Source organism: Quercus lobata, chromosome 4 (genome assembly GCF_001633185.2).
Source record: "Quercus lobata isolate SW786 chromosome 4, ValleyOak3.0 Primary Assembly, whole genome shotgun sequence".
Classification (NCBI taxonomy): Eukaryota; Viridiplantae; Streptophyta; class Magnoliopsida; order Fagales; family Fagaceae; genus Quercus; species Quercus lobata.
In genome coordinates, this window is record NC_044907.1 from 22394912 (window position 1) to 22417886 (window position 22975).

The 22975-nt window shown below is 38.4% G+C and overlaps 1 protein-coding gene across 2 annotated transcripts in view; it reads left to right on the forward strand.

Moving 5' to 3' along the window:
* The first annotated feature begins 18461 nt into the window (after positions 1 to 18461).
* The window catches only part of LOC115986939 (exportin-7-like), a 40399-nt gene continuing 35885 nt past the window's right edge, over positions 18462 to 22975 (forward strand). For both annotated transcript variants that reach the window (XM_031110368.1, XM_031110369.1), the window contains exons 1-3: positions 18462 to 18761; positions 19053 to 19306; positions 19410 to 19570. In XM_031110368.1, coding sequence (XP_030966228.1) covers positions 19069 to 19306; positions 19410 to 19570 — 399 coding nt within the window. In that variant the 5' untranslated portion in view covers positions 18462 to 18761; positions 19053 to 19068. The remainder of the gene's footprint in view (positions 18762 to 19052; positions 19307 to 19409; positions 19571 to 22975) is intronic.

Below are 22975 nucleotides of genomic sequence, written 5' to 3' on the forward strand. Positions count from 1 at the left end.
AAATCACAAGGGGGCCCAGCCCCAAAGAAAAAAGAAAGACTACGTGGGGAAACATCTCAACCAGACTGGACTTCACGGAAGAAATCCCGCCGTTGGGTAACTGGGATAAGATCTTAAAAGGTCCTCGGATCAGCTCCGAGGAGCTCCATCCCACGGAGTACGACGCCTTCGAGCTTCCTCTAAAGCCATGACCGGGCATCACCACTTGGCCAGCGGCCAGCTTTTCAAGCCCACTCTCTACAAATCATATTGTGAGGGACCTTTATTGCGTGAGCCCAAAAATGTTAGTGGGCCGCAAAGGAATCGTGTCCTTACAATTGGCGCCGTCTGTGGGGAGCTTGCGCGCTGGCGCAGGTGGCGGTGGAATCGACTCATGGGCAAACAGAAGTTTCTGGGATCTCCTCCGTCTCCGACGACATCTAGTTGTTGCTCCGACGTAAGTTTCTGCTAGGGGCTACGTCTCGCAGTACTGAGGGCGCGGATGTCTCTAGGGGCTTCTAGCCTCAGACCAACTTTCCCCGCCCTGGTGTAGGAGCTTGTGGACGAAAAATAAAAAAAATCTTCCAAGTTTTGGACAGAACCAAGGCCTTGCATGGTCCACGGACTCAAGCCTATGGGGAAACCAAGTACAAAAAATTTTAATTTTTACAAGCTCTGGACAGAACCAAGGCCTTGCATGGTCCACAGACTCAAGCCTATGAGGGTACATAAAAGGATCCTAAGTTTTGGACATTGCAAAAGCCTATCCTAAGGGACAGAACCAAGGCCTTGCATGGTCCACGGACTCAAGCCTATGGGGAAACCAAGTACATAAAAGGATCCTAAGTTTTGGACAGAACCAAGGCCTTGCATGGTCCTCGGACTCAAGCCTATGGGGAAACCAAGTACATAAAAGGAGTTTTGGACAGAACCAAGGCCTTGCATGGTCCTCGGACTCAAGCCTATGGGGAAACCAAGTACATAAAAGGATCCTAAGTTTTGGACAGAACCAAGGCCTTGCATGGTCCACGGACTCAAGCCTATGGGGAAACCAAGTACAAAAAATTTTAATTTTTACAAGCTTTGGACAGAACCAAGGCCTTGCATGGTTCTCGGACTCAAGCCTATGGGGAAACCAAGTACATAAAAGGATCCTAAGTTTTGGACAGAACCAAGGCCTTGCATGGTCTACGGACTCAAGCCTATGGGGAAACCAAGTACGTAAAAAAAAAATCTTACAAGTTTTGGACAGAATCAAGGCCTTGCATGGTCCTCGGACTCAAGCCTATGGGGCAACCAAGTACATAAAAGGATCCTAAGTTTTGGACAGAACCAAGGCCTTGCATGGTCCTCGGACCCAAGCCTATGGGGAAACCAAGTACATAAAAGGATCCTAAGTTTTGGACAGAACCAAGGCCTTGCATGGTCCTCGGACTCAAGCCTATGGGGAAACCAAGTACATAAAAGGATCCTAAGTTTTGGACAGAACCAAGGCCTTGCATGGTCCTCGGACTCAAGCCTATGGGGAAACCAAGTACATAAAAGGATCCTAAGTTTTGGACAGAACCAAGGCCTTGCATAGTCCTCGGACTCAAGCCTATGGGGAAACCAAGTACGTAAAAAAAATCTTACAAGTTTTGGACAGAACCAAGGCCTTGCATGGTCCTCGAACTCAAGCCTATGGGGAAACCAAGTACGTAAAAAAAATCTTACAAGTTTTGGACAGAACCAAGGCCTTGCATGGTCCTCGGACTCAAGCCTATGGGGAAACCAAATACTATGGCACATGAACCTCAAGATCCATCCGAAGGGAACTCCTCGTTAACAGTGGGGTCAATCCCTTAATTGCACGGGTTCCCTGGTCAACCCTCGGATCCCCCTGTGCCAAAGGGAATGGTGTGATACGGAGTTGGTCTAGCGTGCATCGCACGGCACTCAACAGCTATCCCGGTTAGTTCCATGAATTTAATCTATTTAGGATAACCATTGTTATACTTGATAACATTTGCGAGTTTGAACTAATAAGGGTTGTATTAAAGTGTTCTTCCGCCCAGAATATTGCTAAAGGCAGGCTTAGACTTAATATTCAGACCCAAAGTGGTTGTTGCAAAAAAAAATATATATAAAGAAATAAACACATCTTTTATTAAGACAAAAGAACAGCACAGTGTACAATTAAAGCTGAAACAAGCCTACATTAGAGTTAACTGCGTAAGTAAAAGAAAAGTACAAAAGAGTGAGGATGATGCCGAGGAGATATCTCAGAGGAGAGGTTGGCTACTGTTCCAAGATGTCGTCTAAAGGAAACTATTCCTCGACGCCTCTACATGCCCATAACTTAGGCAGCCAAAGAACCTGACCTCAAGCTAACACCATCTACAGAAAAGATGCAGGGAGCCAGAAGTTGGGAAGCCCCCGCAGAAATTTGCCTGCTACAAGGCAGACGGCGCTGATGGCGGAAATTCCTTTTTCGGACATACCAAAAATCTGGCATGACCAGAACCTGCTTCGGATTTTGACTAAAAGAGGGAGAAATATCCTTTCCCCTCTCTCGAGCTGAAATATTCTCTTGAGTCTACGCCTCCTTGGCCCGTACCTCACTATCTGGAGTCTCAGGAAGACACGGCGCTTTTGTGGCGGAGAGAGCTCCTTTGCCCCAATCCTCGCCTCAAACATGATGTACTAGGAGAGGAGACTGAAGAATTTGTGCGAAGGCAAAGCAACTTTCTCTCCTATTTATTTAAAAGATGAGGTGATGTCATTTAATTCACGCAGCGTCCCAAGGAACGCTACAGACAAAATGTCTCCGGCTCGATTTCCAATGCCGTCTGCAACCCTGAGATTAAAGGAGTCTCGTGAAGGCGCACCTCGAACACTGGGACGCCAAAAAGTACCGCGTGACCAAAGACTACGGAAATGCCTCTAAAATCTGTGGGCCTAATAAATTCGCGGCCCAGGCCCATTCTGCATGGAAGCCCACGGACTATGGCTCACACCAAGGAATAACCTTTGCCGAGGACAACTTCCTACTCGGCAGCTTATGAGACACCTGAGGAAAGAGCATAAAGTTTTGGACAGAACCAAGGCCTTGTATGGTCCTCGGACTCAAGCCTATGGGGAAACCAAGTACAAAAGATTTTTAATTTTTACAAGCTCTGGACAGAACCAAGGCCTTGTATGGTCCTCGGACTCAGGCCTATGGGGAAACCAAGTACAAAAATTTTAATTTTTACAAGTTCTGGACAGAACCAAGGCCTTGTATGGTCCTCGGACTCAAGCCTATGGGGAAACCAAGTACAAAAAATTTTAATTTTTACAAGCTCTGGACAGAACCAAGGCCTTGTATGGTCCTCGGACTCAAGCCTATGGGGAAACCAAGTACAAAAAATTTTAATTTTTACAAGCTCTGGACAGAACCAAGGCCTTGTATGGTCCTCGGACTCAAGCCTATGGGGAAACCAAGTACAAAAATTTTAATTTTTACAAGTTCTGGACAGAACCAAGGCCTTGTATGGTCCTCGGACTCAAGCTTATGGGGAAACCAAGTACAAAAATTTTAATTTTTAAAGCTCTGGACAGAACCAAGGCCTTGTATGGTCCTCGGACTCAAGCCTATGGGGAAACCAAGTACAAAAATTTTAATCATTACAAGTTCTGGGCAGAACCAGGGCGTTGTACTTTCCTCGGACCCAAGCCTACGGGGAAACCGACTGCTCGGATAAAAAAAAGTTTGGACTTCGCAATATGGGCTACTGGATAAAAAGGTCAGGTCATTTCATCCACGGCTTAAACACCCTAAAGGGTTAGGCCCAACGAAGGAGCAAGGAAGGTGGTGGAACGCCCCAGTATACAATGACCTAAGAGGTCTGTTCATTTAGTGGGTAGTATGTTTTGAAACGGTTATTCCTCACACGGCATCAAGCCTTCATTTCTCTCCTCGGCTAGCAGGGGGTAAGTATTACTTTTTACTGGTCTGCTTTATTATGCCGAGCACTTCTATTGAAATTATGGCAACACCTTTTTATTATTAAGTATTTTGGTCTTAGTCGTCATTGATTTAAATGCGATATTATTGAGCCGAACAGCATTTGCAAATTTATAAAAATAAAGAGACAGAACATGCAGAGTGAAATAGAAACAACTTTTATTAATATGAAAAATTATTACAACGTACAAAAAGGGGCTTCAATAAGCCTATACAAAAGAGGGGCTGCCGAAGTAGCACTAACATCCACAGTACAGATAAGCAAACAGTCAAGCGCCTTTTAAACTTGTCTTCGAAGTCTCTCCAATCTCTGCCACATTGTTGCTCATGCTAAGAGAAGAACTCACTTTAAAAAAAAAACGAAGAAGAAGGAAATAGTAAGGAAGAAATCAATGAAGAAGATGGAGGAGATGAATGAAGAAGATGGAGGACATGAGTAAGGAAGGAGGAGAAGAAGAGAGAAGAGATAAAAAGAAAGAAAAGGAGCAAAAGAGGGAAAAGAGAAAGCACCAGAACGGAACTGGTGCTGGGAAGACTATAAGAAGAGGGCGGGGGAGGGCACCAGGGAGCAAAAGAGGGAGAAGCAGAAGCACTTAGCCCCTGCCTCAGCCCTGACTCCTAACACGCTGGTGCCATATTAGGTACGCTCGTGAGGAGCCGGGTGGTGCTGGTCTTGGTTGTTCTCGACTCAGTCACGCCGAGAAGTCGACATGACGAGCCCCTGCTTCGGATTTTGGCTAAAAGAGAGGCGGGACAGATCTTAAGTCTGCGCCACCCTTGCCCTGACCGAGCCATTTCAAGTTTTGTCAGAATATGGTGTTTTGAGGAGGAGCGTGTTTCCTTCATCATTCGTTATGGAGGGCGTATGCGGATATGATGTATAACAAACGGGCTAAGTGGACGCTAAAGGGGGATGCGGATTTCAGATTTCAGAAGGAAGGAGAGGAGTCTGTACGAAAGTCACTGCCACCTGCTTGCCTTCTTATAGGAAGGGCAAAACGGATGGAATTAAATGCGTTCAAAGTTTCCAAAAGAATCTGAAGAGAAAAGAGGCGCCCGTTCCGTTTCCCCACCTTATCAGATGAGCCGCCGGACATAAATGTGCCTCGTAAAGGGAATTCATTTAAGGGCGCGTCTGGGACATCCAAGCGGCAGGAGTAGATCACGAGCGGATTAAACGGAATCCCTTGAAAACCGGCTGACTTCTTGGGAAACCGCTCACATAAATGCGGGGTCAAACTAAATGGGCCATATTGAGGGCCCGGGTTTGCCAAAACCCTCCTTTCCAACCCGGAAGTCGGACAGAAGGGTTTTGAGGGGCTATTGTGGGGCCCAACAATCCGTGGACCAGGCCCATTTGCCCTTAGAGAGTCCGAAGGCCCAATCCGAGGAGAGCTGTGGCCCAAGCTCTACAACGCAGAGCACAAAAGAATTTTGGGAGGCAGCCGAGGACAGTGTAGTCCTCGGCAGATCCATAGTCCCACCAGAACAAAGGGGTGAAACTGGTATAGGGACGAATTCGTAAGGAGATCCAAGATACCTTGGGGAGGTTATCCTTACTACCCTTCCAGATAAGACCCAGCGCCTGACAGAGCCGTACTCTGCAGCTTTATCAAACCATCCCCAACAATTCCAGGATTGGACTGATGGGACAAATGTCAGTGTTTGTAAAGACTGACCCTACACGTGGACGAAGGATAGCGAATGCAAGCTAGTATAAAATAAGGAAGTAAGTAAATCACAAGGGAGCCCAGCCCCAAAGAAAAAAGAAAGACTACGTGGGGAAACATCTCAACCAGACTGGACTTCACGGAAGAAATCCCGCCGTTGGGTAACCGGGATAAGATCTCAAAAGGTCCTCGGATCAGCTCCGAGGAGCTCCATCCCACGGGGTACGACGCCTTAGAGCTTCCTCTAAAGCCATGACCGGGCATCGCCACTTGGCCAGCGGCTAGCTTTTCAAGCCCACTCTCTACAAATCATATTGTGAGGGACCTTTATTGCGTGAGCCCAAAAATGTTAGTGGGCCGCAAAGGAATCGTGTCCTTACAGTTACCTTTCTAAAGTTTTAAAGCTCAAATAAAGTGTTAAGAGCTCAAATTTTGTATGTAACAATTTTTTTTTTTAAATAAAAAAAAAGCAGTGTATTAATAATGACATTTGAAAAGAATTGTATAATAAAATGTATAATTTGATATTGTTTCCAAGTTAAACTTTGATATTATTTATGCAAAAATGGTTACTATAGAATTATAATTTGATAATTTTGTGAGTTTAACGAAAATTGACATAAGCAAAAATTAATACTTGATGTTTATCTAATTACTAAAAATCAACATAAGTGGTGCTCTTCCTTTATTCTTGAAGGTGACTCTGAACTTGTGATCAAGACTCTCAGTAGTGAAGATGACTCTCTTTCCCCTCTCGGGCATATCCTTGCTTCAGCCAAGGCCACCGCATAAGCTAGTTGCTGTATTTTTTTTTTTTCTCATATCTGTAGACTTGGTAATTTTGTTGCTCACAACTTAGCTAAACATACTAGGTATGTTAAAGGTTTCTCGGTGTGGATGAAGGATGTTCCTCCACACCTCTATTATGTACTTTTGACCGATAATGGTTGGTTTTCTGTTAATGAAATTCCTAGATTTTATTCTCAAAAAAAAAAAAAAAAAAATCAAGGTAAAAAAAAGGTGAGATTATCATTATCAATATAGATTGTTGCATTTGATAAGTACAAAATTTATTTTCTACCACTTTACAAATGTCAAATATGTGCGTGTATATATATATATATATATATATATCCTATAATTTGAAGGATAAAGATAGGAGATTTGTAAAAAAAAAAAATAATAATAATTTGTATATTTTTAAAGGAGGGTAGGACAAGTTATACTAATTTACTAAATGCAACATATTCTCTTAATAAGCTATATAATATTTAAGATTGTGGATTCCACATCAATGAGGGATTGTTAATTTGTAACATGGAACCTATTGACTAACACGAGGCTTGAATATTATATCATCGAACTCTATAATCTTATTGAGAGAATTATTACTTTCATTCATGGACTCTTTGTATCTTTTAATATATGGGTGGGCTGTGTATGCATTGATCTATACGTGGAAGTGTGGAACTCATCTCATGTAAGAGAGAAGAGAAGTATATATTAAGCATATATATATATATATATATATATCTAATAGTTCCTCCGCTACATATCACTAAAGTGAATGCTTTCGTTCTTCTATGTCTATTTTTAGATCAAAATGTGCTAATATGATTCCCTTGACATCAATGCATTGATGATATTGATCCCTTTTGTCAAGTTGGGTGGTAGAGTGAGGTCATTCAAACAAAAAACAATTGCTTTCGAAGAAAAATATGACTTTCATTTCTCTCTCTCTCTCTCTCTCTATATATATATATATATAGAAAGAGAGAGAGGTCATTCAAACAAAAAACAATTGATTTCGGAGAAAAATAAGACTTTCATCTCTCTCTCTCTCTCTCTATATATATATATATAGGGGTGGAGCCAGGGGAGGTTGGGGGGGGGGGGGGGAGGGCAGCTGCCCCTCGACTCCTCCCAAAAAAGTCCTTCATATATTTATAAAGTTGAGTTGTACTCCTAAAGTTAGAATAGAAAAGAAACATCTTCTCTCAACCCGTGACATGGAATGAAAAATAAATAAAATACATATTTATATTTGAGAAAATCTAGACACACGTTAAAATTTCACAATATTTTCACAATAATATTATTTTTAGTTGTAATAGATCCCAGAATAAATATATTTTATTTTATTTTGACCAATAATGTACTAACACCTCAATTTATTGTAAAAGTATTGTGAAATTTTGTGATGTTACTCAAACAATTCATCACCCTTTAAACATTGAGCCTACACGAAATAAATGCCACCAAACCTGTTTACACTTTTGATCAATATATATATATATATATATTTTTTTTTTTACTTATCCAAATTTCTTTCCTATCATTTCAGGTTAAGCAAGTGGAATTCAAACTTTACACAAAATAATAAAAAAATATCTTGTATGATACTCAAGATGTAAAACGTCCATTATTTATTTCTCCTTCATTTCTTGCATTTTCATAGTTCAAAATTTGAGTTTTATCATAAATCCAAATTTTAAATAATTAGAAGATCATACATAAAGAAAAGTCAAAATTTATTTTCTCAAATTATTTTGAGGAATCAAGTTAATTGTCTAAACTTTATGTATATATAGATTAATCTCTTATTTTGATAATTGATCGTTAGGAATGTTATACAATTGTTTGTTTATTTTACAATTGTTTAAATTTTAATAGATTTTGTATGACAATTATTTTTGTTTATAATTTTATTATTAATATCGATTAATAATTTTAGGTTCTTTATTTTTTTATTTTTAACCTTGTCCCCCTAAACTATAATCCTAACTCCGCCACTATATATAATTATATATATATATATATATATTATAATATGCAGAAATTTTATTTAGAAAAGAAAACTAAGAACATGTTACATATACACTTATATTTACGACTTTTTTAATTCTATATATTGTACTTTATACTCCTACTTGAGTATATGACCTCTCTATTTAACTTGTGTGTGTAGTGCATTTGGTAAACCAAAATTATCAAAGATTGTGAAATGAGAAAGACATCATTTATTGAGTATATGGAAGTGTCTCGAACATGGCTGAATAAGTATTGCACAAATTCCATGTCAATATAATCATAAATACAAACATATATGAGTTAAATTCATGTAGTGTGAATAATATGAGCTAAGACCTTTTTTTTTTTTATTTATTTTTTTTTTTAGTTTTGATGTATGACAAGCATGACAAATATGGAGGACATACAATTCACAGTATATTACAGTTGTAATATATGATGTTTTAACTTGAACCCAGTCTTTTATATGCATAGTAGAAAGATAGAGAGGAAGAAACTTTGACAAGGTGAGACGGGAAAATCTCAAATGACTTCCTAGCTATGTGACAAATTAAATGCACTCAGAGAAACAGTACTCAATTAGTTGAAGAATTTTAGACACTCATTAAAAAAAAATATATAAATATATATATAAAAGGAATAATTCCATTTTCGTTTGTAACATATAAGGAATAATTCCTATTATAGAATTACTTGTAAAATGCCTAAAAGTATGTTACAGGAAGGGTAAGGTCAAAGCAAAGGTGTGGGGTTTTTTTTGGATATTTAATGTTGGAAATATATATATATATATATATATAAAATTAATCTAATTGATATTATTATAAGAGACAATATCAATCGACACAATGTCAACAAATTATGGAATTATATGACCATTATTACTTGAGAAAAAAAGACTATTATACATAAGTTGTGTGAATAGTTTCTTTTGTGACAAAAAATAAAAAAAGTTGCAATATCAAGTATTGAAATAAATGACGATTGATAATACATGAGTTTCTTTGGCGGCTAGGGTTAGGGTTTTCCTCTTTGGCTTCCTATAGAATTTTCGTCCCTTACTCCGTTTAGGTTCCTGTCCTCTCCAAGCATCTCTGCTCTTGGTAGGTTAGAGTGTACCCGTGGTGGTGTTTGAGTAGTCTGTTAGTGGTAGTGTTTTTTGGTGTTGGTGGTGGTTCTATCTGCAGAATGGATGGTTTAGAGAACATGTGGTCCTGTTTTTCACTAAACGAGGAAGAAGAGTCTGGTGCAGAAGTTTCAAAGGATGACGTTAAGGAGATTAATAGGTTAGTGGGCTGGTTTTTCACTAAATGGGTGCTGAACGTTGAAGCAGTAGGGCGCATATTCAAACCGCTGTGGAAATTGAAAGGAGAGGTAAAAATCTGCAATCTGGGTGATAATATTCTAGTTTTTGATTTTGAAGAAGGGCTCGACATAGAGAGGATTTTAGAGTTGGAGCCTTGGTCGTATGATAAGCATATGGTTGCTTTTGAATGGGCTTCTGAAATTGAGAATGTGCCATTGCTGGAGTTTAGTAGAGTAACTTTTTGGGTTTCAAATCCACAATGTTCCTAAGAGATCTCTAATGCAAGCCATCGGCGAATCAGTGGGTAAAACAATAGGGAAGGTGTTGGAAGTTGCTGACCTAGAGGACGATGGTGCAGGCAATGAGTTCCTTCGAGTGAGGGTGTCCATTGATATTTCAAAACCTCTTCCAAGGTGTAGGAAGCTGTGGATAAAAGGTAAGCTAGTCGGTTGAGTGGGGTTCAAGTTTGAGCGTCTCCCAAATTTTTGTTGCTGGTGTGGCCAAGTGACTCATAGTGAAAGAGATTGTGAGGTATGGCTTCGTGGCAAGGGTAATCTAAGGAAGGCGGATCAACACCTTGGCGAATGGCTCTGAGCTGATTCGGTTCGAATGGTTAAGAAATCTGTCACTACAATATCGGGGGTTTCACGATCACAAGCCCCATGGTGGAGGAAACCAAGAAGCAAAGTACACTCCCCCACTAGTCAGTCTGATGTTGCACCGGTTAGAGGTGTAAGGAATGAGAATGTTTTTGAGGTTGCTAATCCCATAACCATGGTAATGGATATTGAGGGGCTGAAGATTAATAATGAGAATGGTCCTATTGTGAGCACAAAAAATAAGGAGACATGTGCCAAGACATCCCCATGCAAGGTGAACGTGGGGTCCCATGCAATTAACCCTTCACCCATGCCTTTGGGTGACTGCTCCAATTTGGCATCTCCACTGATCCTTACACAGCGGACTAGAAAGTGGACCAAATTGTTTCGTGACAGTAATGAAGAGAATGAAGCCGCATCAATTCTGATGGATTTTGACTGTAGGCCAGAACTAGAATCTAGTGATGAACAAGGTGGTAAATGGAAATGTATGGATGTGTGTGATCGGGAGAATAAGGAAAACTTTCAAGTGGTAGCTGGTTTCCAGCACCATCGCCAGCAATGAGTTGCTTAAGTTGGAACTGTCGGGGGCTTGGGAACCCCTAGACAGAAGACGAACTAGTTGCTTTAGTTAGCAACAAAGATCCCAAAATTGTTTTCTTAACGGAAAAAAAACTTGAGAAAACTTCAATGGAGAGAATAGGTTGTCGTATGTAGTTCCATAATATTTTTGTGGTTCCACGTACTAATAGAGGAGGTGGCCTTGCTTTGTTGTGGAGGGATGAGATTAGTTTGGATATTCAAACTTATTTTGATCATCACATTGATGCTTTCATTAACCATAGAGTTGATGACGCTTGGCGGTTTACGGGTTTCTACGGAGACCCTGACACCGCCAGTCGGGAAGACTCCTGGTCCTTACTTAAAACTTTGAGTCAATGAAGCAGTTATCCGTGGGTGGTTTTAGGTGATTTCAATGAAATTCTATTGGCTGAAGAGAAACAAGGGGGTTTGGATAGGCCTGAATGGCAAATGCTAAATTTCAGGGAGGCATTGGATTTTTGTAGTCTGAAAGATTTGGGTTTCAATGGTTTCCCTTCACTTGGTGCAATAGGAGACCGGGTAACCATAATATATGGGTTCAGCTTGATCAGGGAGTTGCTACAGTTGATTGGATCCTTTGCTTCCCCACTATCAGAGTCCACCATCTAGATTGCTTCCATTCAGACCATAAACCGGTTTTTCTTGGCTTGGATTCTGAAGTGAACAGGTTTTATAGAAAAGGTCGCCCTTTCTGATTTAAAGTTATGTGGCTTAAGGACAGTTCCTGTGAGAAAGTCATCCAAACTTCTTGGAAGAGTGCTAGGTGGTTCGGTTTGGTGGATAAGTTTAATCAAAATATTGTCTCTTGTTAGGAGGGTCTCAAGGAGTGGAACCAAAATACTTTTGGGCATGTTCGGATTACCTTACAGTGAAGTCTTAAAGATCTGAAGCAAGCCGAGGAATCTAATGGTTACCGAAACAATCCTGGGTATATTTTTGAGCTCCGGTCTAGGATTGAGAAACTTAAAAAGAGGGAGAAGTGTATGTGGAGGCAGAGGTCAAGACTAGAATGGTTAAAAGAGGTTGATCAAAATACCAGGTTTTTTCATTGTAAAGCTAACCAAAGAAACAAAAGGAACTATATTGCAGGTTTGGAGGATGATTCAAGCACTTGGCAAATGGAGGAAAGCCGAATGGGAAAGATCATTGAGGAGTATTTCGTCACCTTGTTCACCACATCAGATCCAACCCTCGATCATGGATGAAATGAATGCAACCTTCACCTGTAAGTTCACTCTTGAGGAAGTCCACCAAGCATTGAAACAAATGGCACCAACCACTGCCCCTGGCCCTGATGGTATGTCCCCTATCTTCTATAAGTCTTTTTGGAAAATTGTGGGTGATGATGTGACCAAAATTGTTCTTAATGCTCTTAATATGGGTGTTGTCCATGAATCCCTTAATGCCACCTTCATTTCCCTTATTCCAAAAGTCAAAAATCCTAAATGGGTCTTTGGTTTCAGACCAATTAGCCTCTGTAATGTAGTTTACAAACTTATCTCAAAAGTGTTGGTTGATCGGCTTAAACAAGTGTTACCCAATATTGTTTCTGATTCTCAAAGTACTTTCTTATCGGGGAGGTTGATTACGGATAATGTACTTGTGGCATTTGAAACTCTCCATCACCTAAAAAGAAAGACCCAAGGGAAATTAGGTTACATGGCTTTAAAACTTGATATGAGTAAGGCATATGATAAGGTGGAATGGATTTTCTTGGAGAAAGTTATGAGGCATTTGGGGTTTGCTGACAGTTTGATTAAAATTATTATGTCTTGTATGTCAACTGTTTTTTATACTGTCCTTTTGAATGGTCAACCCGTGGGTAACATCAAACCCATCAGAGGGTTAAGACAAGGTGACTCCCTCTCCCCTTACCTCTTTCTACTTTGTGCTCTTGGTCTCTAGGGTTTGTTAAAAAAAGTTGAAGTGCAAGGTGATATGAATGGGGTGTCAATTTGCCTTAATGGTCCTAAAGTATCTTATCTATTTTTTGCTGATGATAGTGTCCTATTTTGTCGAGCCAAGGAGGAGGAATGCCAAACTATCCTAGATTTGTTAGCAATCTATGAAAGAGGGTTGGGGCAAAAAATCAATAGAGAGAAAACCAATATTTTCTTTAGCTCTAATACTCTTCCACAGGTTCAGAGTAATATCCAGCAACTCCTTGGGGTACCGGCCATTTGGCAATATGAAAAATATTTAGGTTTACCGGCCTTAGTGGGGAGAGCTAAGAAACAAAGTTTCATCTACCTAAAAGAGAGGGTTTGGAGGAAGCTCCAAAGGTGGAAGGAAAAAATTATTTCTCATGCAGGCAGGGAAGTGTTGATAAAATTGGTGATTCAGGCCTTCCCCACATATACTATGAGTTGCTTCAAACTCCATAAGGGGTTTGTGAAGGAGTTGGAAGTTTTGATTAGAAAATTTTGGTGGGAATATAATGGGGATAGTCAAAAGGTTCATTGGGTGAATTGGAAGCGCTTATGCGAGGCCAAAGAAGTTGGTGGTTTGGGCTTCAAAGAGATTGAGAAGTTTAATGACTCATTATTGGCTAAGTAGGTGTGGCACTTGATAAACAACCCAAACTCCCTTTGCCATAGGGTGTTCAAAGCAAGATTCTTCCCGGATTGCTCAATTCTAGATGCCAAAGACTCTACCATTGGTTCATACGCTTGGAAGAGTATTCTAGGAGCTAGAGATGTGATCCATAGGGGTATGGTGTGGAGGATAGGGAATGGGCAAAATGTTAGAATAAAAGAGGACAGATGGCTCCGGATTAAATCCAATAAAGCTGCTATATCACCTCTTACTTCAATCCAGGCTGACACAAGGGTGTGCTCTTTGATCAATCATGAGTTAGGAATGTGGAAATCTGATGTGGTGGAGAGGCTTTTTCTCCCTCATGAAGCTTCGTTGATTTTGGGGATCCCTTTGAGTTTTCGAATGCCTCCTGATGACATTACATGGGGTTTAACCCCTTATGGTATTTTTTCAACTAAAAGTGCCTACAAGATGTTGGTTTCCTTGGATAATAGTGGTGAGGTAGGTAGCTCTTCCCCTGATCCCCAGTTGAAATTTTGGAAGAGTTTATGGTCATTGAGGGTGCCGAACAAAGTGAAACATTTTGCCTGGCGTGCTTGTAATAATGCCCTCCCCACAATGGTTAACCTTCAACAGAGACATATCAGCACATCTGACCTCTGTGAGCAATGCACGACTGAACCCGAGGACACCCTTCATGCATTGTGGGCGTGTAGTAAGTTGGAAGAAGTCTGGCGCACTCTGTCTTGGACTCTTCCTGCTGCTCAGGCCTCCCTGTCGTCCTTTAACGCTTTATTGGATTGTTTTTTGCAGGTGAAGGACGATTACAGAAAGGAGATCTTTATCATAATAGCATGGACAATATGGAACCGCCGAAACGCTTTGAAGTTTGGGCGTCCAACGATACCGGTAACCAACATCATCCCAAGAGCAGGTTCTCTTCTTCAGGAGTTCATTGCAGCTCAAGAAGTTTCAAACGAGCCACCATCTGTTACGGTCTCATCTCAGTGGCACCCTCCAGAGTTCCCGTACTACAAAGCCAACTTCGACACGGCGGTTTTCAAAGCAAGCGCCTCAGCTGGGATTGGCGTGATCATTCGAGACAGCAGGGGTGATGCTATTAGTGCTCTCTCAGTCCCAACACACCTCTCTACTTCAGTAGCAACAATGGAAGCGCTGGCTTGTCAAAGGAGGTCCTCTTCGCCAAAGAAATTGGGCTCAGACAAGTAATCTTTGAAGGTGATTCTGCAGTGATCATTCAGGCTATCATCCAAGGCAACTCAGCGTCAGCGGAGTATGGAAATATCATAGACGATATCAGGAGTCTAGCTGCTGATTTTGATTTTTGTCTGTTCATTCATGTTAAACGCAACTGTAATGTAGTTGCTGATGCTCTCACCAAGAAGGCTAAAACTTTATCGGACCTAGTTGTTTGGCTTGAGGATGTACCAGAGGACATTGCTCCTCTCCTTTTATTTGATGTTCCTTAATAAAAGTTTTCTTCCCTGGGCCTCATGGTCCGGGTTCTCAAAAAAAAAAAAAAAAAAAAATATTTTTTTTCTTAAAAAAAAGAATTTTTTTTAAATGAGAATCTTCAAATAAAGAATTGGATCTCTCTCTCTCTCTTAAAAATCAAATAGAATACAACTAGGATTGGATAGCGTGGGCTATACTGTCATTTTCTTTAGCTCGACATGCAATAATGTTCATGAGAACAATAACACTAAAAGTGATAGATGATGTTGCCTACATTATAGTTTCCTTGGATTTTTCCTAGAGTTGATAACTTAAAAGAGTTTGTTGAGGCTTAAGGATAAAAAGAAAAAGGAAGAGACAATGATCACACATTGTATTGTAAGGATATGTGTACTGAATAATTAAAATTTAAAACATAGATATCATTCATACATATAGGACCAAACCTGTTGTGATGAAAGCCAATATGTATCTTTCATTCTTTCCTACAAGATGCATTGTGTTTGACTGTATCCCACCCAACTTGGAGGGAAATGATGTGAGCAATGCCAAAAATGCTTAGCCCCCTACATATATTACGAGGTTTTGTGCTAAGATGATGAAGACAATTCATTGCTTCTACCAAAAATAAGCCATTCATTGCTTAATACATACAATTTTGCTTTATATGGCATATGCATGGATTTATTTGGTTCGCAGTCAATCTTTCTTCTAAATTAGATGGAGTTTGAATTCTTTGCTCCAAAAATAGGAGAGAAAAAAATAACAGCTTGTTGGCAACTTGGCAAGTTGGCATTGCTAGTATTTTCAAATAACATGAAGATAATGTTTTGAGAAGATTCATTCTTCTTTCATCTGAAAACTATATATTAAGTATTAACTTCCGAAACATATTTTGCATAAAAACAAAAAAAATTTAGAAAAAATTAAGGTAGATAATGTTTATTTGGTTTGCACTTTTGTGTGCATGTGCGCACAAAGAGAGAGAGAGAGAGCGAGAGGCTATGTTTTCATTTAACTAATTTATTTAATTAAAGTTAGCTTTTATTTTATCTAAGCAAATAAAGTAGCCAAACAAATGCGTATGTGCTTAGAATACTATCATCAGCCTCAACAATTTAATATTTTAGTAAAATATTGGCTAAACTCAACCACAACATCTTGCATCAATCTCAATAGTTTGTTTGATTTTTTTTTTTTAATGAACAATACCTCAATACACATGTTGACGTGCTATTCACCTAATAAAAGTATTTTTTATTCATTCTCACTTACTCTTTGTTGTCATAATCTCTCTCTCTCTCTCTCTCTCTCTCTATGGTCCTTCGGCAGTGAGAAATTGCCTTGTCATGAGATTGACGAGGTACATCATGGATCGACAAAAAGTTGACTGCGTGATCCTTTGGAGGTGAGAAGTTGTCTCGTTGTGAGATTGATGAAGTTCATCTTGGATTCGAAGATGTTTGCGGAGTTGGGACGTAGGTCCATCATGAAGCTTGAAGCTAGGATGCAGTGGTGTTTGGGTTGTTAAGATCAAATTCTTTAGGTTGATGGTTGGGTCTTTGAGTTGAATTTGAACAAGAAGGAAAATTGGTAAAATAGCCTTGATAGAGACATTTTAATTAATTAAAATAGAATAGTGATATAGGATTAAGACTGATATAATTGTGTGTGATAGTAGATTAGCAAAAGTGACAGTGAGATTTTAAGACCAAATTTAGTAAAGAAAGTATCGAGGTTGAAGTAATGCTCTCAAGCAAGCTATATATGTGTCACTTCCAAAACACTTTCTAAAACCTCATATTAAGTAGATAGGTGACCAACTTCGCAAAAAAAAAAAAAAAAAAAAAAAGTAGATAGGTGACCAAAATATATATATATTTTTTTGAGAAACAGTGACCAAAATATTCTTATTTCCTATATGAATATTTTATGGTTGGTTTAATCCTTACTATTGTTATTACTTTGACCCAAATTTTGTGAATTTTAGTTCCACCCTAAGAGAGAGGAAATAATTGAAATGATTTCTTTTTTAAAAATATGAATAGTAGGAAGTCATGAAATTAATCAAACTTTAGAGAGAGATCCCCCACCCCAACTTTTTTTTTTTTTTGGAGTAACTTTAGCCTGGTTTTAGGATATAGAGGTAGTATGTATTGTGCTAGTCGCCGACACCATCGCCATGTAAGGCTTAGAGTTAGAGAGGTGTGGTACTCATGTTCCATAGTTCTTAGGAGGCATTAATGGATAGATAAACTTCCAACTTTTCTACCAAAAAAAAAAAAAAAAATCCACCTTGAAGTTTCCCTTTTTTGAGATTTTATTTATTTATTATTATTTTAGACAAATTAACTTAGGTAAAAATAAAATGAATTTGACTTACCCACAATACTTTTTTAACTGGACATTTTCTGTTATGTTAAATATACAATGACAAGTGATAGTTAATTTTAATCTCCACATTTTATTTAGTTAGTGAATGATGCAATAGTTTCTCATTAAAGTAAAAGGAATTCCAGTTAAAAGAGTAGTAAAAATAAGCCAAACCCAAATCAAACAAGGATAAAAAAACATATCGTAACCTTTTTTTGATGCCAACACTCATTATGAGTTACCTAAATTGTTATCTAGGAGATATAATTTTAGGCCCCAATCATCAATATTTAAAAATAATTCAACCTACTTTAAAAAAAAGAAAAATGAATTTGTGAGGGTCATCTATTAGTTAGCAAATCAATAAAAAGTTAATAATAAATATTTTTCATATATATTTTTTCTAACTTCATCACATGCGCTTTGTGCGTGTAATGAGACTTTTTATTTTTATTTTTATTTTTTGAGTTTACACATTTTACTTATTTCAGTTTTATTTTAAGGAGTTGTATTAGTACTTTATTTTAGAAGAGTTGTATTAGTACTTAACTATTAATGTGAGGGAGAAATGTGGAGGTGAGAAAAAAATAGCTCTTGGAAAAAAAAAACAATTCTATTTTTTATATTTTTTCAAAAAGAAGAAGTTGTATTAGTACTTAACAACTAATGTGAGAGAATAATGTGGAGGTGAGAAAAAAAATTGGTTTTTAATTATTTATTTATAATTTAGCTAAAAATTAGAAGTTTTTAAATTACTATTTTTACTTGTTTAATCCTATGATTTAAGCATTAAAAAATGGATGAATCTGAGGATATTTTGAGTATCTAAATTAAAGATCCCAAATAGAAAAACCCATTCAATAGTAATATAGATATCAAATATTTTGTAAAGATGATAAAAAAAGAAAAAGAAAAAGAAAATCTATTTTTTGTGTCTTAACGTTAAAATCCCGCTATAAATCGCTATAAAAAGACAGACGTAAGAAAAAAAAAAAAAAAAAAAAAAACCCAGCTAATGGGCTATATGCTGGCTTGTCAAAGTACTCAAGGGCCTATCGTCCAACACAAGCTATAGCCCATTATAAATAAAAAAGAGCTTCCACACACCCATCCAATGAGCGCTGACCATCCTTCTCTGTCACTTGCAGCCGAAAAAACTCCCACACCACTCCCTCTCTCTCTAAAAGCCCAAACCCTCCCAAACCAAACCAAAACCGCAAAACACCTCTCTCTCTGGCTAGCGTCGGTGTTTCCTATTTTAATCCAATTTTACAAGAAAACGCACCTCAAATACACACACTATATATATATATATATATATATATATATTAGCTGGAAGAAGAAAAGAGAAAAAACAAAGAAAAAGCTTTGGATCTCAGATACATACACCACTCAGATCATCATAGATCCCAAGCTATAAGGTACTCTCTCTCATTTCCTCTCTTCCTTTCTCTGATTTCATCCATGAAATACCGTTGCCGCGGTTTCTCTCTCTTCGCCGCAATCGGTTTTTCCTGATAAGGTTTTTTTTTTTTTTTTTTTTTTTTTTTTTTTTTTTTTTTTCTACATAGCGGTTTTTGATCCTTTGTTCTGTTTGATTGCCGAGAAAATGTTCTGAATCGTTGATTCTGCGATTGTTTTATTTCGTTTTCTTTGCATCCAAAAAAAAAAAAGAAAAAAAAGAGTATATTAATGATGGAATTTGTTATCAGATTCTGTGTTGTTGCAATGGAGCTCGCGCAGCTAGAGGCATTGTGCGAGAGGCTGTACAATTCGCAGGACTCGGTGGAGCGAGCTCACGCGGAGAACACTTTGAAATGCTTCTCGATGAACACCGATTACATTTCTCAATGCCAGTACATTCTCGACCATGCCCTGACTCCCTACGCGTTGATGCTCGCGAGTTCGAGCTTGTTGAAGCAAGTCACTGAGCATAGCTTGGCTTTACAGCTCCGCCTTGATATCCGTAAATAAAATTTCCTAAAATTTTATTTCACTGAATTGCAATTTTTGTTGTTGATTCTAGTGAAATTTGAATGTATGAACTTTTTGTTTATTTTTATCTGTAGGTAACTACCTTATTAACTATCTGGCCACCAGAGGACCTGAATTGCAGCCTTTTGTAACCGCCTCGTTGATTCAACTCTTGTGTCGAGTTACGAAGTTTGGTTGGTATGATGATGATCGTTTCCGTGACGTGGTTAAAGAGTCAACCAACTTCTTGAGCCAGGTTACTTTGTAGTGCATTACATTAAGAACCCTGTCAATGCGTGAGCGCGTGTTTTTTTTTTTTTTTTTTTTTTTGTGTGTGTATGCGTCTTTAACTGCTCTGTTCTACTGCATTTATGTATGCGTTTTTCACGTTTTAGATGTTCTTACTGCGTAATCATTAATTGAGTCAATTACCTAGTTAGTATATTCTCTACAGTCTATGTATTGTTTTTAATTAATTAGTTAGCTGGTTGGCAATGCTTGTTTGAAATATCTTTAAGATTTCGTTTTTGATTGGTAAGAAGAAACCAATTTATACAAGGAAAGTTTGTATCAAAGACATTTATGTAACTTTGTATACATGCATATAATGTTATTTTAGAAATGCTTGGGAAACTATACATTTTGGTTGTATAAGCGTGGAAACTGATGTGGCTGCTATAGTGCCATGGCACGTGTATCTTTACTCATTTATCCTTATATATTTGACATGTGGAGGGTGCAACTCAAGGGTATTGCATATTCCAATTGGCACTATCACAAAATCAATGTAAAAGGGCAAGCTAGGTTCTTGTCTAGGCACTCGGGTGAGGTGAGGTGAGGTGAGGTATTTAGCTAGTGCCTTAAGCCCCTTGAGGTGAGGTGATGCTAGTGCCTTTCCCTCCTAATTGAGTGCTTTGTTGAGGCGATAGACGCCAGAAGTTAGCTTCTCATTATACTAATAGCTCTATCATTTAATGTATCATACTAACACAGAAATCTGCCAATTTAATACTCATTTATATTGGCCATTCTTATAAACGATTATGTACCTTCCTAAACCTATAAAAAAATAAAGACAATATACCTTCCTAAGTGGTTCTTCATATTATTATTGTTGTTGTTGTTGTTGTTGCTGCTGTTATTGTCTGCGTCAATTCAAAGCCCAAAAAACGAATTAGTGTTTAAAGAATTATAATTATTTTTTTAAGATAATTATTTAAAGACTAATGATCTTTTGTGAACATGTAGGCCCTTTAAAAATTTATGTAATACATTGCTGTACTTCTATAGCTACTTGTTGCATGCGGTTATCGGGTGTTATCTTTTAAGTGATTTTGTTTCCATCTTTTTGACCTTTTATTTTTATTTTTATTTTAATAATAAAATTTATACAATTAATTGTGATAAAAAGTTACCAATTGAGGTCTTGAGTGTGAGGCTGAAGATTATGATAATGATGTTGAATATGAATTATTCTGTTAGGGTTCATTAGTAACTATTTTTTTTTTTTTTTTTTGTTTCCTCTCTATCTATCTATGTTTATTTTTTTTGATAAATTGGGGAATTTGCCTAGGCGTACTTGTGGTGGGTTTGGTGTAAGAAGGCGATAATCTTTCAGTGATCCGTCCATCCCTAAGAAAGTCACTAAGAGATTACCGCATCCTTGCCTAATGGGCCTTCCTAATTTCCTGTCATGCACACTGTGGAAGTCTGGCACGGTGGCCTTTTATCCTTTAAGAAGATGATGTAGGATAAATTCAGGAATTTACCTATGCTTGTGGTGGGTTTGTGTTTTGAGAGTTTGTGAATGTAGGTTTAGTTGTAGAAGAAAAGGATACTCAAAACTTGACTAGATTTTGATCAGATGAGGAACACTTGATAAGAATATACCATTTATTGAAGCAAAAAAGCTTTTACTCCATTGTACTGTGGCCTGTGAGCTGTGTTCCTTTGTTTTCTCTGACTGGGGTACAATGGGTAATGCTTAGGAGGGTTGTGAAAGTACTTTGTGGGTGGAGGAATTGGTCTGGAAAGTGTAGCGGCTCTATTTGGAATATGATCCCCATTTGCTTAACGTGGGTAATTTAGAGAGAAATTGTTCGAGCTCCCAATTGGTTAACTGAAATTATTGATTGTAAGGTTGTTTGGGTGGGCCTAAACACTTGGCAGCACATATGCATGTTTTGTTGTACTTTTTATTGTTTCAGTTTTCTTTCGTAATGTATTGAGCAATGTATTATTTTAGGGGTGCCTTATGTATACACCGTGTACATGAGGCTTCCCTTTTAACAGTAAATTAAAAAAAAAAACCGCTAAGGAAAAAATTATAGCTGAACAGTTTTGTTTCCCTTGTCCTTAATTGATATCCTTCACCTTCTTGCAATGCATTTGTTTACTATCATCCTACATTTTACTGTGCATCCATGAATTTTTTGCTTCTTGTGCATAATTTTTTTTTTCCCTTGAGTTTCTTATATAGTAGATTGCTTTTCAATTTGTGCAACCATACTCTTTAGTGCCTTCTTGCAAAATATTTGGTTCTCATATTGTATACTTTCCGTATACTAGTGTTGCACCCCTTTTTGATGGAATGCTTACTTATATAAAAAAAAGATAGCATCTGACATTTTCCCCATTTGGTTAAATGGGCTACTGTTTGCACTCCCATTGCTTCGGGGGGTTTGGGGATAAGAAAGGTAAGACATTTTAATGAAGCTTTGCTTGGGAAGTGGCTATGGAGATTTGGGATGGAGAGGGCTGCCTTATGGAGGCAAGTGACAGTGGTGAAATATGGTTGTGGATGGGGTAGCTGGTGTACTAGGCCTACTAATGGTCCATATGGTGTTGGCTTGTGGAAAAATATTAGTTGGGGATGGCCTTCTTTCTCTCGCCACATTCTATATGATATAGGGGATGGGTCTAGGGTGAAATTTTGGTAAGACCGTTGGTGTGGTGAAATATCTCTTATAGTCAGCTATCCTGAATTGTTTAGATTTTTCCAAGATCAAGAGGTTAGTGTGGCTGAGATTATGAAGTTAGATAACGGAATCCTGCTTTGGGATGTAAGTTTCTTTAGGGGTGTGCATGCTCGGGAACTAGAGGGGTTTCATGAATACCATATATGGTGTGTCAGTGAGAGGGTTTGGTGAGGATAAGATGTGCTGGAAATCTGATAGAGAGAAGGGCTTCATGGTTAGGGATTATTACAATCTCTTAGTGGGCTCTAATGACTATTGCTTTCCTTGGAAAAGCATTTGGAAATAAAAAATTCCTTCTCGAGTAGCTTTCTTTGTTTGGACTGCTGCTTTAGGGAAATGCTTAACGATTGATAGTTTACGAAAAAGGAAGGTTTTGATATTGATTGGTGCTATATGTGCAAGTGTAATGGTGAATTGGTTGATCATCTTTTTCTTCATTGTTCGGTTGCAATGGATATGTGGGCTATGGTGTTCGGTTGGTTTGGAGTGAATTGGGTTATGCTGCAATCTGTAGTGGGGCTTCTAGCACGTTGGCAAGGCTGTTTTGGCCGTCATCGAAATGGGTATATATGGTTGATGGTTCCCCATTGTTTATTGTGGTGCCTTTGGAGGAAGAGAAATAGTGGGTGCTTTGAAGATAAGGAGAGATCCATATCAGACTTGAAGCTATTTTTCTTTAGAAC